Source organism: Doryrhamphus excisus, linkage group LG22, assembly GCF_037039965.1.
Source record: "Doryrhamphus excisus strain RoL-2023G ecotype Guam linkage group LG22, RoL_Dexc_Guam_v1.1, whole genome shotgun sequence".
Lineage (NCBI taxonomy): Eukaryota > Metazoa > Chordata > Actinopteri > Syngnathiformes > Syngnathidae > Doryrhamphus > Doryrhamphus excisus.
Genome location: NC_136378.1, coordinates 3829334 through 3846010, shown reverse-complemented (window position 1 = coordinate 3846010; position 16677 = coordinate 3829334). Strand labels below are relative to the sequence as shown.

The 16677-nt window shown below is 37.7% G+C and overlaps 3 protein-coding genes across 4 annotated transcripts in view; 1 reads left to right on the top strand and 2 right to left on the bottom strand.

Moving 5' to 3' along the window:
- The first annotated feature begins 1203 nt into the window (after nt 1–1203).
- LOC131110340 (N-acetyllactosaminide beta-1,3-N-acetylglucosaminyltransferase 2-like) lies at nt 1204–2836 on the top strand. Its single transcript, XM_078788230.1, has 2 exons — nt 1204–1290; nt 1366–2836. Exon 2 carries the CDS (start codon nt 1370–1372, stop codon nt 2792–2794), a length of 1425 nt encoding a protein of 474 aa, XP_078644356.1. The 5' UTR covers nt 1204–1290; nt 1366–1369; the 3' UTR covers nt 2795–2836.
- Nucleotides 2837–4710: 1874 nt separating this feature from the next.
- The window catches only part of eif1ad (eukaryotic translation initiation factor 1A domain containing), a 203004-nt gene continuing 191037 nt past the window's right edge, over nt 4711–16677 (bottom strand). The window contains exons 1-5 of one of the 2 annotated variants that reach the window (XM_078788052.1): nt 7618–7645; nt 7372–7475; nt 7190–7298; nt 7006–7114; nt 4711–5213 (exon numbers count right to left, since the gene is read on the bottom strand). In XM_078788052.1, the coding sequence (XP_078644178.1) occupies nt 5021–5213; nt 7006–7114; nt 7190–7298; nt 7372–7458 (498 nt within the window). In that variant the 5' untranslated portion in view covers nt 7459–7475; nt 7618–7645 and the 3' untranslated portion in view covers nt 4711–5020. Of the gene's footprint in view, nt 5214–7005; nt 7115–7189; nt 7299–7371; nt 7478–7617; nt 7646–16677 lie in introns of those variants that run through there. The other variant, XM_078788051.1, reaches the window with a different exon arrangement.
- ctsf (cathepsin F) lies at nt 8610–15378 on the bottom strand. Its single transcript, XM_058063838.2, has 14 exons — nt 15018–15378; nt 14288–14398; nt 14058–14139; nt 13639–13688; nt 13459–13522; nt 12998–13111; nt 11729–11877; nt 11504–11600; nt 11357–11437; nt 11068–11187; nt 10230–10294; nt 10074–10164; nt 9205–9263; nt 8610–9128 (listed from the first exon to the last, which is right to left on the bottom strand). Exons 1-14 carry the CDS (start codon nt 15255–15257, stop codon nt 9054–9056), a joined length of 1398 nt encoding a protein of 465 aa, XP_057919821.2. The 5' UTR covers nt 15258–15378; the 3' UTR covers nt 8610–9053.

Below are 16677 nucleotides of genomic sequence, written 5' to 3'. Positions count from 1 at the left end.
ACTTAAGAACATTTTAGGGGGGCTTCTGATTATTACTACTACTACTTCTAGTAGTAGTAGGCTAGTATTAGCCTACTTATTGGCTTGCTTATTAGCTTGTTTTTGCCCTATTATATAAAATTTGTATAAAAAAAAATAAAAATCAATGAAAAAAATTAAATAAAAATATAAAATTATTTAGGGGGGCCTAAGAACATTTTAGGGGGGCTTCTGATTATTATTACTACTACTACTAGTAGTATTAGCCTGCTTATTGGTTTGCTAATTTGCCTGCTTTTGCCCTATTATATGAATTTTTTTTGTAAAAAAAAAAAGAAAAACAAATCAATAAAAAAATATCAAATTATTTAGGGGGGCTTAAGAACATTTTGGGGCGGGGGGCTTCTGATTATTACTACTATGTAGTAGGCTAGTATTAGCCTGCTTATTGGCTTGCTTATTAGCTTGTTTTTGCCCTATTATATGAAATTTGTCAGAATTTTTTTTTTGTAAAAAAAAGCAAAAAAAAAAAAAATCAATAAAAAATAAAAAATATCAAATTATTTAGGGGGATTCTGATTATTACTACTACTACCAGTAGTATTAGCCTGCTTATTGGTTTGCTTATTTGCCTACTTTTGCCCTATTATATGACATTTTTTTGTAAAAAAAAAAAAAAAAAAAAAAAAAAAAAAGAAAAATCAATAAAAAAATATCAAATTATTTAGGGGGGGCTTAAGAACATTTTTGCGGGGGGCTTCTGATTATTACTACTACTACTACTAGTATTAGCCTGCTTATTGGCTTGCTTATTAGCTTGTTTTTGCCCTATTATATGAAATTTGTCAGAGATTTTTTTTTGTAAAAAAAATCAATAAAAAATCTAAAATTATTTAGGGGGGCTTAAGAACATTTTAGGGGGGCTTCTGATTACTACTACTACTACTACTAGTATTATATAAAAAAAAAATTGTAAAAAAAAAAAAAAAAATCAATAAAAAAAATATCAAATTATTTAGGGGGACTTAAGAACATTTTTTGGGGGGGGCTTCTGATTATTACTACTATGTAGTAGGCTCGTATTAGCCTGCTTGCTTATTAGCTTGTTTTTGCCCTATTATATGAAATTTGTCAGAGATTTTTTTTTGTAAAAAAAATCAATAAAAAATGGGCGGATCCCTTTTTTTTTTACATACAACAGAAGCCCGGAGTCGTACTCCTGCAACAGTTGGAGTTGGAGTCATCATCACCATAGGATGGGACGCTAGCTGCCTGTGCTAATTTAAAGCCTTGTTTTGTTACCCAAAACAGGTAAGTGAAGATAACTACAAATTCCTGGGGGCAGTGAACGTCACAAACGTTATAATTGTTTGTGTGTATTTGCAGTTGAATGGCCCGGTGCTACTGTCGCTGGCGTAGGGTTCTGATCTGCGTGTGCAGTCCATGCATCTGCCTGATCCTGCTGGTTCTTTACGCAGGCATCATGGTTTGTACGGACATGAACCGGAAAACACGGCAACTCAGCGTCGATTCCATACGTTCTCTGCAAAATAAACATTTCGTTGCTTCGGGAGGTTTTAAAAGTAACACTTTCGCCTCTTTGCCGAAAAGTTTCTGGAAATTCCATGAAGAAGCTTTTTGGAATCGACTCCAAGTGACAATCGACCGGCATTTTAACCCAATCCTGAAAGCATCCAAAACCGGGACAAGGATTCGGAACGATTCGTTTTACGATTCTCTTTTAAGTCACAGCTTCTCTGATGTCATCGACTTGGAGATCATGAAAAAAAAAATCGAACTTCTACCAAAACAGATGCAAGACTTTGTTCGTTACATGAAACGAAGAAACTACCCCGTTATTATCCAACCTTCAAGTTCTACCTGCGGAGCAGGCTCGGAGAACCACAAGGAACCTCCGTTGCTTCTTCTCGCTATTAAATCCACCGAGTTGAACTTCAAAAACCGTCAAGCTATTCGACAAACTTGGGGTCAAATAGGATGGGTGGTCGCACGCAGGAAGAACGGCACCAAACAGGAAGTCGGAGGGTACATCCGTCGGGTGTTTCTCATCGCCAGAGACAACTTCAGCAATGTTGGAGTAGATGTTTCCAAGTTGCTCCAAATGGAGGCTCAATTCTATGGAGATATTTTACAATGGGACTTCAGCGACACTTTTTTCAACCTCACCTTGAAGGACGTTCTCTTCTGGAATTGGTTCTCCAACCGTTGCGGACAGACTCGTTTCATTTTTAAAGGAGATGATGACGTATTCGTGAACCTCCCGAACATCATCGCTTACCTCCATGAGCAGCTGGAGAAACCAAATGCAGAACAAACCATGAAAGAATTCATGGTGGGTGACGTCATCGGAGCAGCTTTGCCTAATCGACTCTACCACTCAAAGTACTTCGTACCGGATAGTTTCTACAAGGGTCTTTACCCGACGTACGCGGGCGGCGGCGGAGTGATCTACTCCGGCCGCCTCGCCGAACGTTTACACGACGTCTCCAGAAGGGTCCACCTCTTCCCGATCGATGATGTTTTTGTCGGGATGTGTATGGCTCGACTCAACGCGTCTCCTGTTCACCACCCGGCTTTTTTGACCTTTGACTTTCCTGAGAAGGAAGAGGCGGAGCCGTGTGCGTATCACACGATCCTATTGGTTCATAAACGGAGCCCAAAGCAACTGATTGAACTGTGGGATCACATGACCAAGACACGGGAACAATGTTGGAATGTTCCATTAAGGGTTTCAGACCAGAAGAAAAATGCAGAAAATGAGAAAAAAAACCATGACTATATAATATTGCCATAAAAATATGTATTTTGGACAAATTTATTTTATTTTGTACAATTTTGAAAAATACAAAAACAATGAAAAAAATACAAAACTGTGTTTTTGTCGTCTCCGGTATTTGTTGCTACCTCATTATTAGATTCTAATATAATCAAAATCTAGTAGAAAAATTACTAGAATATTAATTTTGCTAATTTTGACCTTAATAAGGTTTTAAGTAGAGCTACAATACGCAAAAATATGGAACTTGTCAATCAAAAAATAATAAAAATGAACTAAAATAGATCAAATTTAAGACCACAGGCTCTAAAAGTCAAAATTCCGACAATAAAGGCCTTACTTAGATATACATGTTAGCATTGTTAGCATTGTTAGCATCTTTTTTACTTCCTGCTCTCTACATTAATTTGGCTTCATTTTTTTATTTTACTTCATTTGAATGATGAATGCAGCTAAGAGCCCCGTGTTCAATTCCACCCTCGGCCATTTCTGTGTGGAATTTTCATTTGCATTTCTCCGGGTTTTCTCCCACATTCCAAAAACATGCTAGGTTAATTAGCGACTCCAAATTGTCCATAGGTATGAATGTGAGTGTGAATGGTTGTTTGTCTATATGTGCCCTGTGATTGGCTGGCGACCAGTCCAGGGTGTACCCCGCCTCTCGTTCCAAGACAGCTGGGATAGGCTCCAGCACCCGCTCCGTGACCCTCGTGAGGATAAGCGGTAGAAAATGAATGAATGAATGAGTTCTCCTCCTATTTTGTGTGGAAGTGGTAACTTTTTGGCTTCTTATTTTGTCTTTCCCCACCCTCGGCCATCTCTGTGTGGAGTTTGCATGTTCTCCCCGTGCATGCGTGGGTTTTCTCCCACATTCCAAAAACATGCTAGGTTAATTAGCGACTCCAAATTGTCCATAGGTATGAATGTGAGTGTGAATGGTTGTTTGTCTATATGTGCCCTGTGATTGGCTGGCCACCAGTCCAGGGTGTACCCTGCCCGCCTTTAGCCCAAAGATAGCTGGGATAGGCTCCAGCAACCCCCACGATCCTTGTCAGGATAAGCGGTAGAAAATGAATGAGTTCTCCTATTTTGTGTGGAAGTGGTAACTTTTTGGCTTCTTTTTGGCTTCTTATTTTGTCTTTTCCCCACCCTGTTCTCCCCGTGCATGCGTGTTTTTTTTTTTCCCGGGTACTCCGGTTTCCTCCCACATTCCAAAAACATGCTAGGTTAATTAGCGACTCCAAATTGTCCATAGGTATGAATGTGAGTGTGAATGGTTGTTTGTCTATATGTGCCCTGTGATTGGCTGGCGCCCGAAGACAGCTGGGATAGGCTCCAGCACCCCTCGCGAAAATGAATGAATGAATGAATGAATGAACTATGGTACATTCAAGGACTTAAGTAAAATATAGTGACATAATCATGTAAATAAAAATAGTTGTACCTGTTTTATCATCTATTTATAAATGATTACAAACATACAATGAATGACATGTTTTGTTTTTGTTTCTTTGAGACAATTTTTAGGACCAAACATCTAGAAATGTGAACGAGTATTTTTACTACATATGAGTCCAAATATTCCAAAAGTATTAATGTAGTAGTAGTCGTTAAAACAGCTTATTGATGCTAATAACCCCCCCACATCATCATATATACGTCAGGTGTCAATTGCTAGACGTTCCCCTTCCTGTGTAACAGGTTACCTTGCCCTGTGTGCTATGCTAACTATTACTACTAGGACATTTTTTGTACACGTTCAAGAATTAAATAAAATTCAGCAATGTTATGAAATTGGTTGTATTTCACATATAAAATATTTAGATTGGTTAAAATATTTTTTAATGTAGAATAAATGATTTGATGTTCGAGGGAGTTTGCAACATGGCCTCCAGCTGCAGGAATTTTTTTTGTGTCCTTGTACGACCGGAAAAGGGGGTACGACCAGCTTTATCGAGAACCTGTTGCACAAGTTCGGTATGGCGTAATGTTATAATCATAACATAAACACAGCGAAACATGGCGGCGGAGGGAAGAAATATTACAAACATAAACTCTAATGATGTTCAGTTTATTTAAATGTATTTGTGAATACACTATTTAAGAACCATTGTCTTAACATGTGAAGATAAGCACAGGAATGATTATGTAATATGGGAATATTTTCATCTAGGTGTCCAACATTTTGAGTCCAGCCATCAAAACGTCCGACTGAAGTCCATAAGTTGTTAGAACATGAAGTATTCATTCTTCATCCTCACTGTCCTCGTCATCCTCGCTCTCACTGTACTGGTACGTGCAGCGGTTGGTGTTGACAAAAAGGTCAGCTTCGTCGTCCTCAGAGTCGCCCGAGGTGTCCTTCTCGTCCTCGTCGTCTTCGTTCTCCTCACCGTGGTCTTCCCGGTTTGGCTTGTTTTCCTTGGTGAAGCCCTCAGGCCTGGATGGGAATTATATGGTAATGGTTTCATTTCATTTGAACATTGTTCCACATGTCCGAAAGGAGTAGGAAGAAGCAAAGCTTATTAAATCCTACCCCTCCATCTGGTACTTTTACAATCAGTAACTGTTACATTTGTTCACTTCCTGCTTTCCTAATATAGGTTTTTTTTGTTTTGTTTTTTTTTTGTCACATAATCAGTTCCGGTACTTTTACAATCAGTAACTGTTACATTTGTTCACTTCCTGCTTTCCTAATATAGTTTAAGGTTTTTTTTTATTTTTTTTTGTCCCGTACCAAAGTACGAGGTGATATGACCAAACAAAGAACTCACAAAAAATATTACAAAAAACGGTCGAATTTTATTACTTTTTTTTTTTATTTTTTTTTAATTTTTGTCACATAATCAGTTCACAGTTCCACATGTCAAAAAGAGTAGGAAGAAGCAAAGCTTATTAAATCCTACCCCTCCATCTGGTACTTTTACAATCAGTAACTGTTACATTTGTTCACTTCCTGCTTTCCTAATATAAGTGTTTTTGTTTAAATTAAAATAAAAAATAAAAATAAACAGTAACTGTTACATTTGTTCACTTCCTGCTTTCCTAAAATAGGTATTTTTTTTATTGTTATTTTTTTTGTCACATAATCAGTTCCGGTACTTTTACAATCAGTAACTGTTACATTTGTTCACTTCCTGCTTTCCTAATAATGACAACAATTTTTTTTATTTTTTGTTTTATTTTTTTTATTGTTATTATTTTTTTATTTTGTTTTTGTCACATAATCAGTTCCCAGTTCCACATGTCCAAAAGGAGTAGGAAGAAGCAAAGCTTATTAAATCCTACCCCTCCATCTGGTACTTTTACAATCAGTAACTGTTACATTTGTTCACTTCCTGCTTTCCTAATATAGTTTAAGGTTTTTTTTGTATTTTTTTTATTATTTTGTCTCGTACCAAAGTACGAGGTGATATGACCATACAAAGAACTCACAAAAAATATTACAAAAAACGGTCAAATGTTATTATTACAATCAGTAACTGTTACATTTGTTCACTTCCTGCTTTCCTGATATAATTTGGGTTTTTTTTGTATTTTTTTTGTGTAATTTTTTATTTTTTTTGTCTCGTACCAAACTACGAGGTGATATGACCATACAAAGAAGTCACAAAAAATATTTTAAAAAATGGACAAATCGTATTAAGTTTTATTATTATTATTTATTTATTTATTTTTCGCCACATAATGAGTTCACAGTTCCACATGTCCGAAAGGAGTAGGAAGAAGCAAAGCTTATTAAATCCTACCCTTCCATCTGGTACTTTTACAATCAGTAACTGTTACATTTGTTCACTTCCTGCTTTCCATAATACAGTTTAAGGTAATGTACCTCGTACTCAATCCATTCCATAGTTTGATTCCACATACTGAAATGCTATGGCTTTTTAACGTAGTCCTAGCATAGAAGTGTTTCAAATGTACTTCTTCCCTGAGATCATATTTCTCCTCTCTTGTAGAGAAGTATTGGATGACATTTTTAGCTAATTGGTTATTTTTAGCCTTATGCATTATTTTAGCTGTTTGAAGATGAACTATATCAGCAAGTTGAAGTATTTGTGATTTTAGAAATAAGGAGTTAGTATGTTCTCTGAATTATCCTTACTGGCCTTTTTTGCAGTGCATTTAGTGTGATTGAGTGAAGATTGCTGTTATAGTTATTAGCCCATATTTCCACACAATAAGGAAATCAGACAATGCGGTTATCCCGTTGCGTTTGAGTTGGAACCCACCATAGATGATGCTTCTGCAGGTAATCTATGTGATCTTTGTAGAGAATGGAGCTGATTTCTGCCTTCACCTTCTCTCCTTCCTCAATTGGATCCACGATCACATAATCTCCTTGATAGAATGTACAATATTTAAAAAAATATATATAGTAAATTATCTATTTTAAATCGTAAAATGGTCGCTCACCTCTCTTGATCCAAATGTTCTTGCGGAATTTGGTGGGCATGCTCACCAGGAATATCTGGCCCTGAGCTGTGACGGTCTCGTGCAGATTGTTACCACGGCTACCAGTCACCTGTGCAGTGTCGTTGTCACGTGATTTACACTTGCATCACGTGTGAATATAAAATGTCACGTGTCTTACCAACCTTCACGATCTGTTGGTTCTCTGTCGGTGTGACAAAGTCTCCAAGAACCTCCTTCACAACATGTTTGCGTTTAGTGGCCTGCGACATTTTGATTCTTTAGCCGCCTGAGGAAATAAATACACAAAGTGTCCAAACTTTGATGAAGTATGTGCTTTAAAGAGGCTCAAAGCGATACGATGGAGGTCAATATATGCTAAGCTATATCAATGTAGCAAATTAGTCGTACTTTTTATAAATTACACTTACTTTTAGCATACAGTATACCCAGTACGGCCCGGGACTTTGGCCTGTTTAAAACAACATTATTACTACTAGTGATGCAATGCAGGTTTTCCCGCATATGGCAACTTTATTACGATGAATTCTAAGACAAAAAGAAAAGTCAAATCCTCTAAAAATACTCTAAAAACTTTATAATAAAAGGTAAACTGTCTTGTTTTATGTAATGTAAAATAAACTACATATATTGTAGCTGCTGTTCGCCAAAAACATACGAACCGTGATTTAGCGATAAGGGTATAAAAGTACCTTAAATAACGATTGTTCTCTCATTAATCAATCTCTCCTGAATCTTCCCAAAGCCCAAATGTAGCTTATATTAAAGTTATTAAAGTTATATTGACATATAAACTAAACCACATGCAAGCGACCGTGTTATCTGGCAACACAAGCAAAATGACACCGGTTCACTTCCGGGGTTGAGCGCCATATTGCATTTTTCAGAATTAAGTTTTAGTGTATTATAAATTAACATTAAACTCAAAACGATTCTTTAGTTAGCAATATTATTAAGAGTATATACAAGTTAAATGAGTATTCAACGCCGCTAGTTTCACATATCGCCATTTTGGGTTACTGGCAGTGATAGAAATACACATAGACGTTTATTTTGACATTTCTTTTCTTGTCGGAAATGTTCCAAAGCACCATGGGAAATGAAGTTTTTATTATTTCAATGCGGTTTGCGTTTGAGATCTACAAATGGAGAGATTTGTACGGTAATAAATGTATGAATAACTTTACTCTAGTTTATTTTATTTGAATTGGAGTGGAGGAAGCTATAAACAAATAGCTAACCATGTGGCAAACAACAGTTTGTGTGTTATTTATGGCATTTTTAACACATTTGTTGCACCTGATTACTGTACACTATTTTTTTAATGCATTTAAAGGGCCACGCTTATTGTGAAAGATTTTCAACTCATGAATGAATAAAGAATATCATTTAATACACAGTATTTTAATTCCACTTTCATTTATTTCTTATCCATCTCCAACAAACTTTACTCGGAAACTCAATTCAATTCAAAATCACATTTTTCAGGACAATGGGAACAAAACTGAATTAAATCCACAGCACAGGACTAATGCATCACACTATAAACAGCAATTATGTGAGGGGGATAAAACTGTTTTGCCTAAAAAAAATTAAAAAAAAGATACCTCTAAGGGTGACAAATTAAAAAGCACACATTAAATTTTTGTTAAAAATACTTTCAAAATTCACCAATATTTGTAACAGCAACACTAGCGCTGGTATGTTTTGTAATAAGGGAACACTAAAGGTAACATCAGGCTGGTGTATTTGAATGAGCAGTCTGGATCAAACATGTGCCACGATGGTGTGATCACGCATGTTCGCGTGTGTGTTTGCATACGTGTGGTAGATAAAGCAGTGTTATTTAGTTGACAACAGCAGATGAACCCATCCTGTTGATTCCACATGCGTTGGATCCCCTATATAGGTAGTAGTAACCCTGGATGAAAAAAAAAAAATATGCATAAACATTAAAAAACATAATGTATTCTATTTTCTTATCCACCGAGTCTTACCTGCTCTCCGTAATCCTCCCCCCAGCTGTTTTTGATAGCCCAGAATGGAGTTCCATTACCTGAAAGCACATTATTTGATAGCCTTAGTTTAACAAGATGTACACTCGCTGAATGTACTGTAAAAAAGGTCAGTAAGGATAATTCAAAATGCCGCCTACAGAGAACATACTAACTCCTTATTTGTCACTTACTATGGTACCCATTATGCTATTGGATGGTCATATCACCTCGTACTTCGGTACGAGGTACATTATATAAAAAAAAAAACTTAAACTGTATAATAGAAAGCAGGAAGTGAACAAATGTAACAGTTACTGATTGTAAAAGTACCAGATGGAGGGGTAGGATTTAATAAGCTTTGCTTCTTCCTACTCCTTTTGGACATGTGGAACTGGGAACTGATTATGTGACAAAAATAAAATTAAAAAATAATAACAATAAAAAAATAAAAATAAAAAAAATTAAACTATATTAGGAAAGCAGGAAGTGAACAATGTAACAGTTACTGATTGTAAAAGTACCGGAACTGATTATGTGACCAAAAAAAAGAAAAAAAAACTATATTAAGAAAGCAGGAAGTGAACAAATGCAACAGTTACTGTTTATTTTTATTTTTTATTTAAAAAAAATAAAACATTATATTAGGAAAGCAGGAAGTGAACAAATGTAACAGTTACTGATTGTAAAAGATGGAGGGGTAGGATTTAATAAGCTTTGCTTCTTCCTACTCCTTTTGGACATGTGGAACTGTGAACTGATTATGTGATGCATTCAATTGTAATCTGATGCATGTTCAAATGAAATTAAACCATTACCATTACCATTTCTGTGTCTATGAAATCAACCAAAGTGAATAGAATATAACTTACGGTCTCCATAGCCCACCAGCAGCACAGCATGGTCGATCATCCAGGGGTTACAAAATATCTTAAAAGGGTGGGATACACCCTTCCTGTAAAACTATACAAGAAAAAAAAATCCTTAAATATCATAGTGTGTGCTGCTTTTTAACTGGTGAGCTTTACCTGCATGGCAAAGGCATTCAGAGCGACAGAGACGGGGCCGTTCTCAGCCAGCCATGCTGCAATTTCTGGGGGAAAGGAAACAAAAATCAAATTTTATTCGACATGACATGATCAGGCCATTTTTTTCCTGCTTGTCCTGTTCAGGAAGAAACACTGCATAAAACAAGCTCAGAATCTATGTAATGCGACTCTATAAAACCAAGTGGGGCACACTTGTATGCAGTCTTCTTATTAGAAATCCCCTGGTGTCATCCTGCAACCCCTCCCACAATCATCTATAAATGCTCAATGCTAAATAGCTCATGAATATGAAGGAAAGATGGAGACTGCAACTACTAGAAAAAGAAATGGTCATTACGTTGAGGGTTATTTTGGAGGGAAACCAAGCGTGGAGGAAAGACAAAATACTAAACATGTACCACTTCCACACAGAATAGGAGGATGACTTTTTACTGAGGGGTAGTGACCACGATGACCACAATGAAACAAATTGCTTCTTCTGACGGGATCAAATAAAAGATCAATAACTGTCTATATTTATGTCTAAAAAAATAAAAATAAAAATAAAAATAAAAATAAAAATAAAAATAAAAATAAAAATAAAAATAAAAATAAAAATAAAAATAAAAATAAAAATAAAAATAAAAATAAAAATAAAAATAAAAATAAAAATAAAAATAAAAATACTCCTTTTGGACATGTGGAACAATGAACTGATTATGTGATGCTTTCAATTGTAATCTGATGCATGTTCAAATGAAATTAAACCATTACCATTACCATTTTCACATTCATGCATTTGCTATTTTTTTACCCCCATTGTTCTTTCAGAACTCACCACTCTCATCTTTGGACAGTTCCACGGAGCTGTTGATGTAGGCAGCGACCTTTCTGCTGGTGAAGTCACACGTCTGCTTGTGGCCAGTGTAGGAGTAGTCACTCTCTGACTCCAGACCACCTTAAATAAACAATAAAAACACTGCAATGTTCCGGTACTAACCCCAGTCTCTATACACGGGTAGAATTTATTAATGACATCATAACTCCCACACTGTTTGACATAAGCAGGTTCCAGTGTATTTTAAAATACTTGCACAAAGATTTTTTATAGACATTTTTTTGCTTACCCAAATTTTCAATGGCTTCGTAGGCGTTTGACGGCAAGCCGCCTCTGCACGCCTGGTCCAGCCTGTCACAGTCAACCAGTTCTGTGCAGCACAAATTAATAACGATTCAAAAGTGTCGCTTATTTGTGATGTTATTTTGTTATTTACCTTGTTCTGATAAAGACAGTAATTTTCCATTTTTCAGAAACCATTGGCCTTCAATGTTGCCTGTAACTGAAAACGCCCAGCAAGATCCACACATCCCCTACAACACACACACACACACACACACACAAATGGAGATAAAGTGAAAACAGTGTTTCCCATACGTTCATTTGGACTGCCACAAATCCACTATGTTATTTAGAGCAACTTCCTTCTTCCTTGCAGTACCTGATTTTTAACCGAGCTGACAGCTCCGTGTTCCCTCCAATCCCAGCTGGCAGGGGCGGGGCCACGAGGAGGAGAAGCCAGTTTCATTGGTCGCTGAAGCGTCCACTGGCTCAGAAGCGGGTTCAGGTATGTCGAACGAAACTCTTCCTCTGGAGGTAAAGAGAAAGAAATGGGTAAAATGTTGGAAGAAGGCTGCGCGGCGGGGGAGTGGTTAGCATGCCGATCTCACAGCTAGGAGACCCAAGTTCAATTCCAAACCTCGGTGTGGGTTTTCTCCGGGTACTCCGGTTTCCTCCCCTATTCCAAAAACATGCTAGGTTAATTCGCGACTCCAAATTGTCCATAGGTATGAATGTGAGTGTGAATGGTTGTTTGTCTATATGTGCCCTGTGATTGGTTGGTTGGCCACCAGTCCAGGGTGTACCCCGCCTCTCGCCCGAAGACGGCTGGGATAGGCTCCAGCATCCCTCGCGACCCTCGTGAGGATAAGCGGTTGAAAATGAATGAATTAATGAGTTCTCCTATTTTGTGTGGAAGTGGTAACTTTTTGGCTTCTTTTTTTGGCTCTCCCCCCCCTCGGCCATCTCTGTGTGGAGTTTGCATGTTCTCACCGTGCATTTGTGGGTTTTCTCCGGGTACTCCGGTTTCCTCTCACATTCCAAAAACATGCTAGGTTAATTAGCGACTCCAAATTATCCATAGGTATGAATGTGAGTGTGAATGGTTGTTTGTCTATATGTGCCCTGTGATTGGTTGGTTGGCCACCAGTCCAGGGTGTACCCCGCCTCTCGCCCGAAGACGGCTGGGATAGGCTCCAGCATCCCTCGCGACCCTCGTGAGGATAAGCGGTTGAAAATGAATGAATTAATGAGTTCTCCTCCTATTTTGTGTGGAAGTGGTAACTTTTTGGCTTCTTTTTTTGGCTCCCCCCCCCTCGGCCATCTCTGTGTGGAGTTTGCATGTTCTCCCTGTGCATGCATGGGTTTTCTCCGGGTACTCCGGTTTCCTCCCACATTCCAAAAACATGCTAGGTTAATTAGCGACTCCAAATTGTCCATAGGTATGAATGTGAGTGTGAATGGTTGTTTGTCTATATGTGCCCTGTGATTGGCTGGCCACCAGTCCAGGCTGTACCCCGCCTCTCGCCCGAAGACAGCTGGGATAGGCTCCAGCACCCCCGCAATCCCCGTGAGGATAAGCGGTAGAAAATGAATGAATGAATGAATGTTGGAAGAAACACTATGGCGGGATGAGCCAACACACACACACCCGTGAGGTCGCTGAACTTGGTGATGCCGTATTCTGCAGAGCCTTGATCCAAAGACTGGATCTTCTCAGCCATCTTCAGGTTCTCGTGGAAGATCCGCAAACGGCGGTCAGCCTCTGTGGAGACAAATGACGACTAATGATATTACCCCACGATATCAATATACTACATGACTTGTCATTTCAACATGAAACTTTCCACTCTGGTTGGGAGTTCTGTATCATGGCCGATTGTGCGAACTGTCAAACACTCGCAACTTATAGTCAGGTGTGACTTATATAACTTAATATATACAATATATGATTGAAGATTTTAAAGTCAACACTGTTTATTTCTGGCTTGGAAACTGTAGTAGTCGCATAACATCAACCCATTATAGATTTTCACAAGAAGCATTTTAAGTAACAGGTTGTTTACACATGTTCGGTTTTACATTCCAAATATATATACTGTACATACTCACCCTCCTGGGTGCTGTAGACTTTGTTGTATTTCATCATGAAGTTTTTGAAAAGGCCCACAGACTCCTGACAAATAAAAAGCGGGCGTATCTTATCAACAAGTTAAAACAGTTTACTCGACAAAGAGAAGCAAGATAAATAACGATCAGTTATGGGAATAATCAGCATGACTTTCTCTTCACCTCCTGGGGCTGCTTAGCCGAAGCAGATTCGGATGTTTCTTCTGGTACAGCTGATAAGAAAGAATTGGGGTAAACAAGTCAATGTCAACGTACTGTACTGTAGTGTAGTGTACAAACATCTTCGGTCAAAGTAGCTTAGTCTGGAATGGCTTGACATGGGAGCGGGTCTGTGGTTCAATATATGCATATTAAAGTATTTGTAATGCATATAAATTACAAATAAATGGATAAACAAACAATTACAGGGGAACTACACTTTTGGGGGAATTTGGTCCATCATTCACAATCCTTATGTGAAACATGGACGCATTACAAAGTGAGAAAACTTTGACGCAGGTTAAAAAAAAAAAAAAACTGTAGTGACCTTTCATTCCTCATTTATAGACAAATATGCAAACTAATTATTTTTTCTTTTTTACCTTTTGGTTGGCACTTCTGTTTGAGCAGAGTTGAAGCTCCCTGCCAGGGTATGTCCCAAATTTCAAACACGCAAACCTCCGTCTTGCAAAAACAGACATGATAGTATGAAAAGGGGAACAAGAAAAAAAAAACTGATGACATTTCAACATGCAGAGTTCGGACATCTTTCTAGTTCATTGTGCTGAGCATGCAGTATAAAGTATTTATTTACTCTGAACACATAACCTACCTTCAGATTCTGTAGTTCAGGGTAGAAGTCACAAGTCCGGAGCATAGCTGATTTTTTACACTGAGTGTTACTCAGCTCCACTGTTATGGTGTAGCGGATCCCCTTAACCACCTGGAAAACAGTCACACACAAATGTTTTAATTTGATTTAACAAAGTAAAAAACATTTGCACACACTCTTTTATAATGGTGGTTTATGTGTATGTGTATATAATTTGCTATTTTGGACTTTATTTTAGTCTTAAATGTATTATTTAGATAATGTTACATTGTCTAACATTGTTAAACTGTATGAAAATGTACTTTAAAAAAATATTTAAATTACCTCGAAAATATCAAGTACAATGTATGGGTATCTGCAGCACAATACAGTGCTTGCATTTGATTGGTTAGTATCGCCCACTCCGAATAAGAGACATGATTGGACACTGTCAAGTCACCGACGTCATATCCGGTCTGAAGCGAACAACAAAAGTCGTAATGTTACATAAACTCAACACTATGTTGTTATCCCCCTTGTATTATGCTGATGAAAATTTTAGACAACATATGCTGACAAAAATTGTCATTTTAGGGTTGTATTCATGTGAATATTCCGCGTGTTAGTTTAGAGCTTAAAGCCCCATTACTTCCGGTCGCTATTAAGCTAACAGTTTGACGCAGTTTTAAATCCACCAGCTAACGACAGCCCGTGTTTGTATTAGATGTATTAAATGATATGTTCACTACACCTGTTTGGTTGCGGAGACGAGTCTGCTGACTTTGCGGAGGTGCATGGCGTTGGAGCCCAGATTGTATCGCTCCTCGGCAAACTGCAGAGCCTTTTTTAAGCCGGGATCTGACTCCATCAGCCGGATAGGAGAGCCGGGAGGACCGAAGAGAGGCCGGTCCATGTCCTCACCAAGCCCTAGCGCTGAGCCCAGAACGGCGGCCAAGGCCAGGCAGAGGATGGTCTGGCATTCCGTCAACATACTGTCGTCTCCGATGTGTTTTGCAAAAGAAAGAATGTGCGTCCGCTTTGCGCTGAGCTATAAAGCAGACAGTCTGTCTCGCTGCCAAGACAAACACATGAACAACCAACGACGTTGTTGCCAAACAAATCAGGAACGAGTGGGAGGGGCAAAGTAACGTCAGGCTGAATAACTCAATGCGTATACACAGCGCCACCTCTGGACAAAAGTATAATGGATCCGTTTACCATTTTTAATCAACAGTGACTGCATGCTTTCACAATTTGTTTAAGTGTAATTGTAATTCTAATCAAGTCACAGAAAACATTTTAATTATTGTGAATATTTAACGATTTTTATCAGCATTTTATACAATTTGTATTGGACAGTGACTTTATAATTAATCTAAAAAACTTAATATATTACTACTAATAATAATAACCAATAGAATTCAAATACATACAAGGTTTAGTATATTTTACATGCCTCCATTTAATTGCACAATTCAGCATGTCTAAAATATATGTAATATGTTTATTAATAATAAATACTATGACCTCCCATTGCTTTTCTTGTGTTTTTTAATGTCTTGTACAGGCGATGTTCCAGTTTTATTTCCTTATTTCCATGTTTCCATGCATCTTTTATTGCCTCCTATTGTTTAAATCACACTTACATGTAATCTCGTAACGACAATACATAAAGGTATTTTTTAAATATTTAACAAAATACTATCCGAAACAAACAAACAAAACAGTTTTAATAGTGCCCGTTCTCTTTTGTGCCTTACGTTAACGTGATTAATCGCAGCGCCCAATTACGACTCTCGGTGGGCACCTGAATGCACCAGGACAGCAGCTTTGAAAGTTCGTAAGTTGGTGTCGAACTACACTTTGTTTTGATGTTCAAACAACAATGTACGTCTGCAAACGTGAGTAACATGTTTATTTCTCAATCGTTCAAAGCTGTTTGTGTCGTGTTGTGATATTGAACTGTGCCGTGTGTCGTAGTCATCCAACAGCTAAGCTAGCTAGTCGAGCCAAATTAGCCTCGTTAGCGTCGACGCTGCGTAGTCATCCAACAGTTAAGCTAGCTAGTCGAGCCAAATTAGCCTCGTTAGCGTCGACACTAATTCCGGAAATGTCTGTAAGTTTTGTTTCGTACTCCATTATTTTGACATTATTGCGACATTATTTTGTTAACATATTTGAATGTGGTTAGTGTAACGTTGATGGCTGAGGTGTTAAGTAGCTGTGCATTTGTGTGTAGTTGCTAACTGCTCCGCTCTAGCTTGATAAGCATCGCAGAAGGTGGTGTGTTTATACTTCCGTTACATTGTAGCCACTTTATTGGCTTTATAAGTGCTTAATTCGCTGCATTTGTATTTGTATAGGATTTGTATTTGTAAATTTTGGTTATTCTATATAAACCACACAGCTAT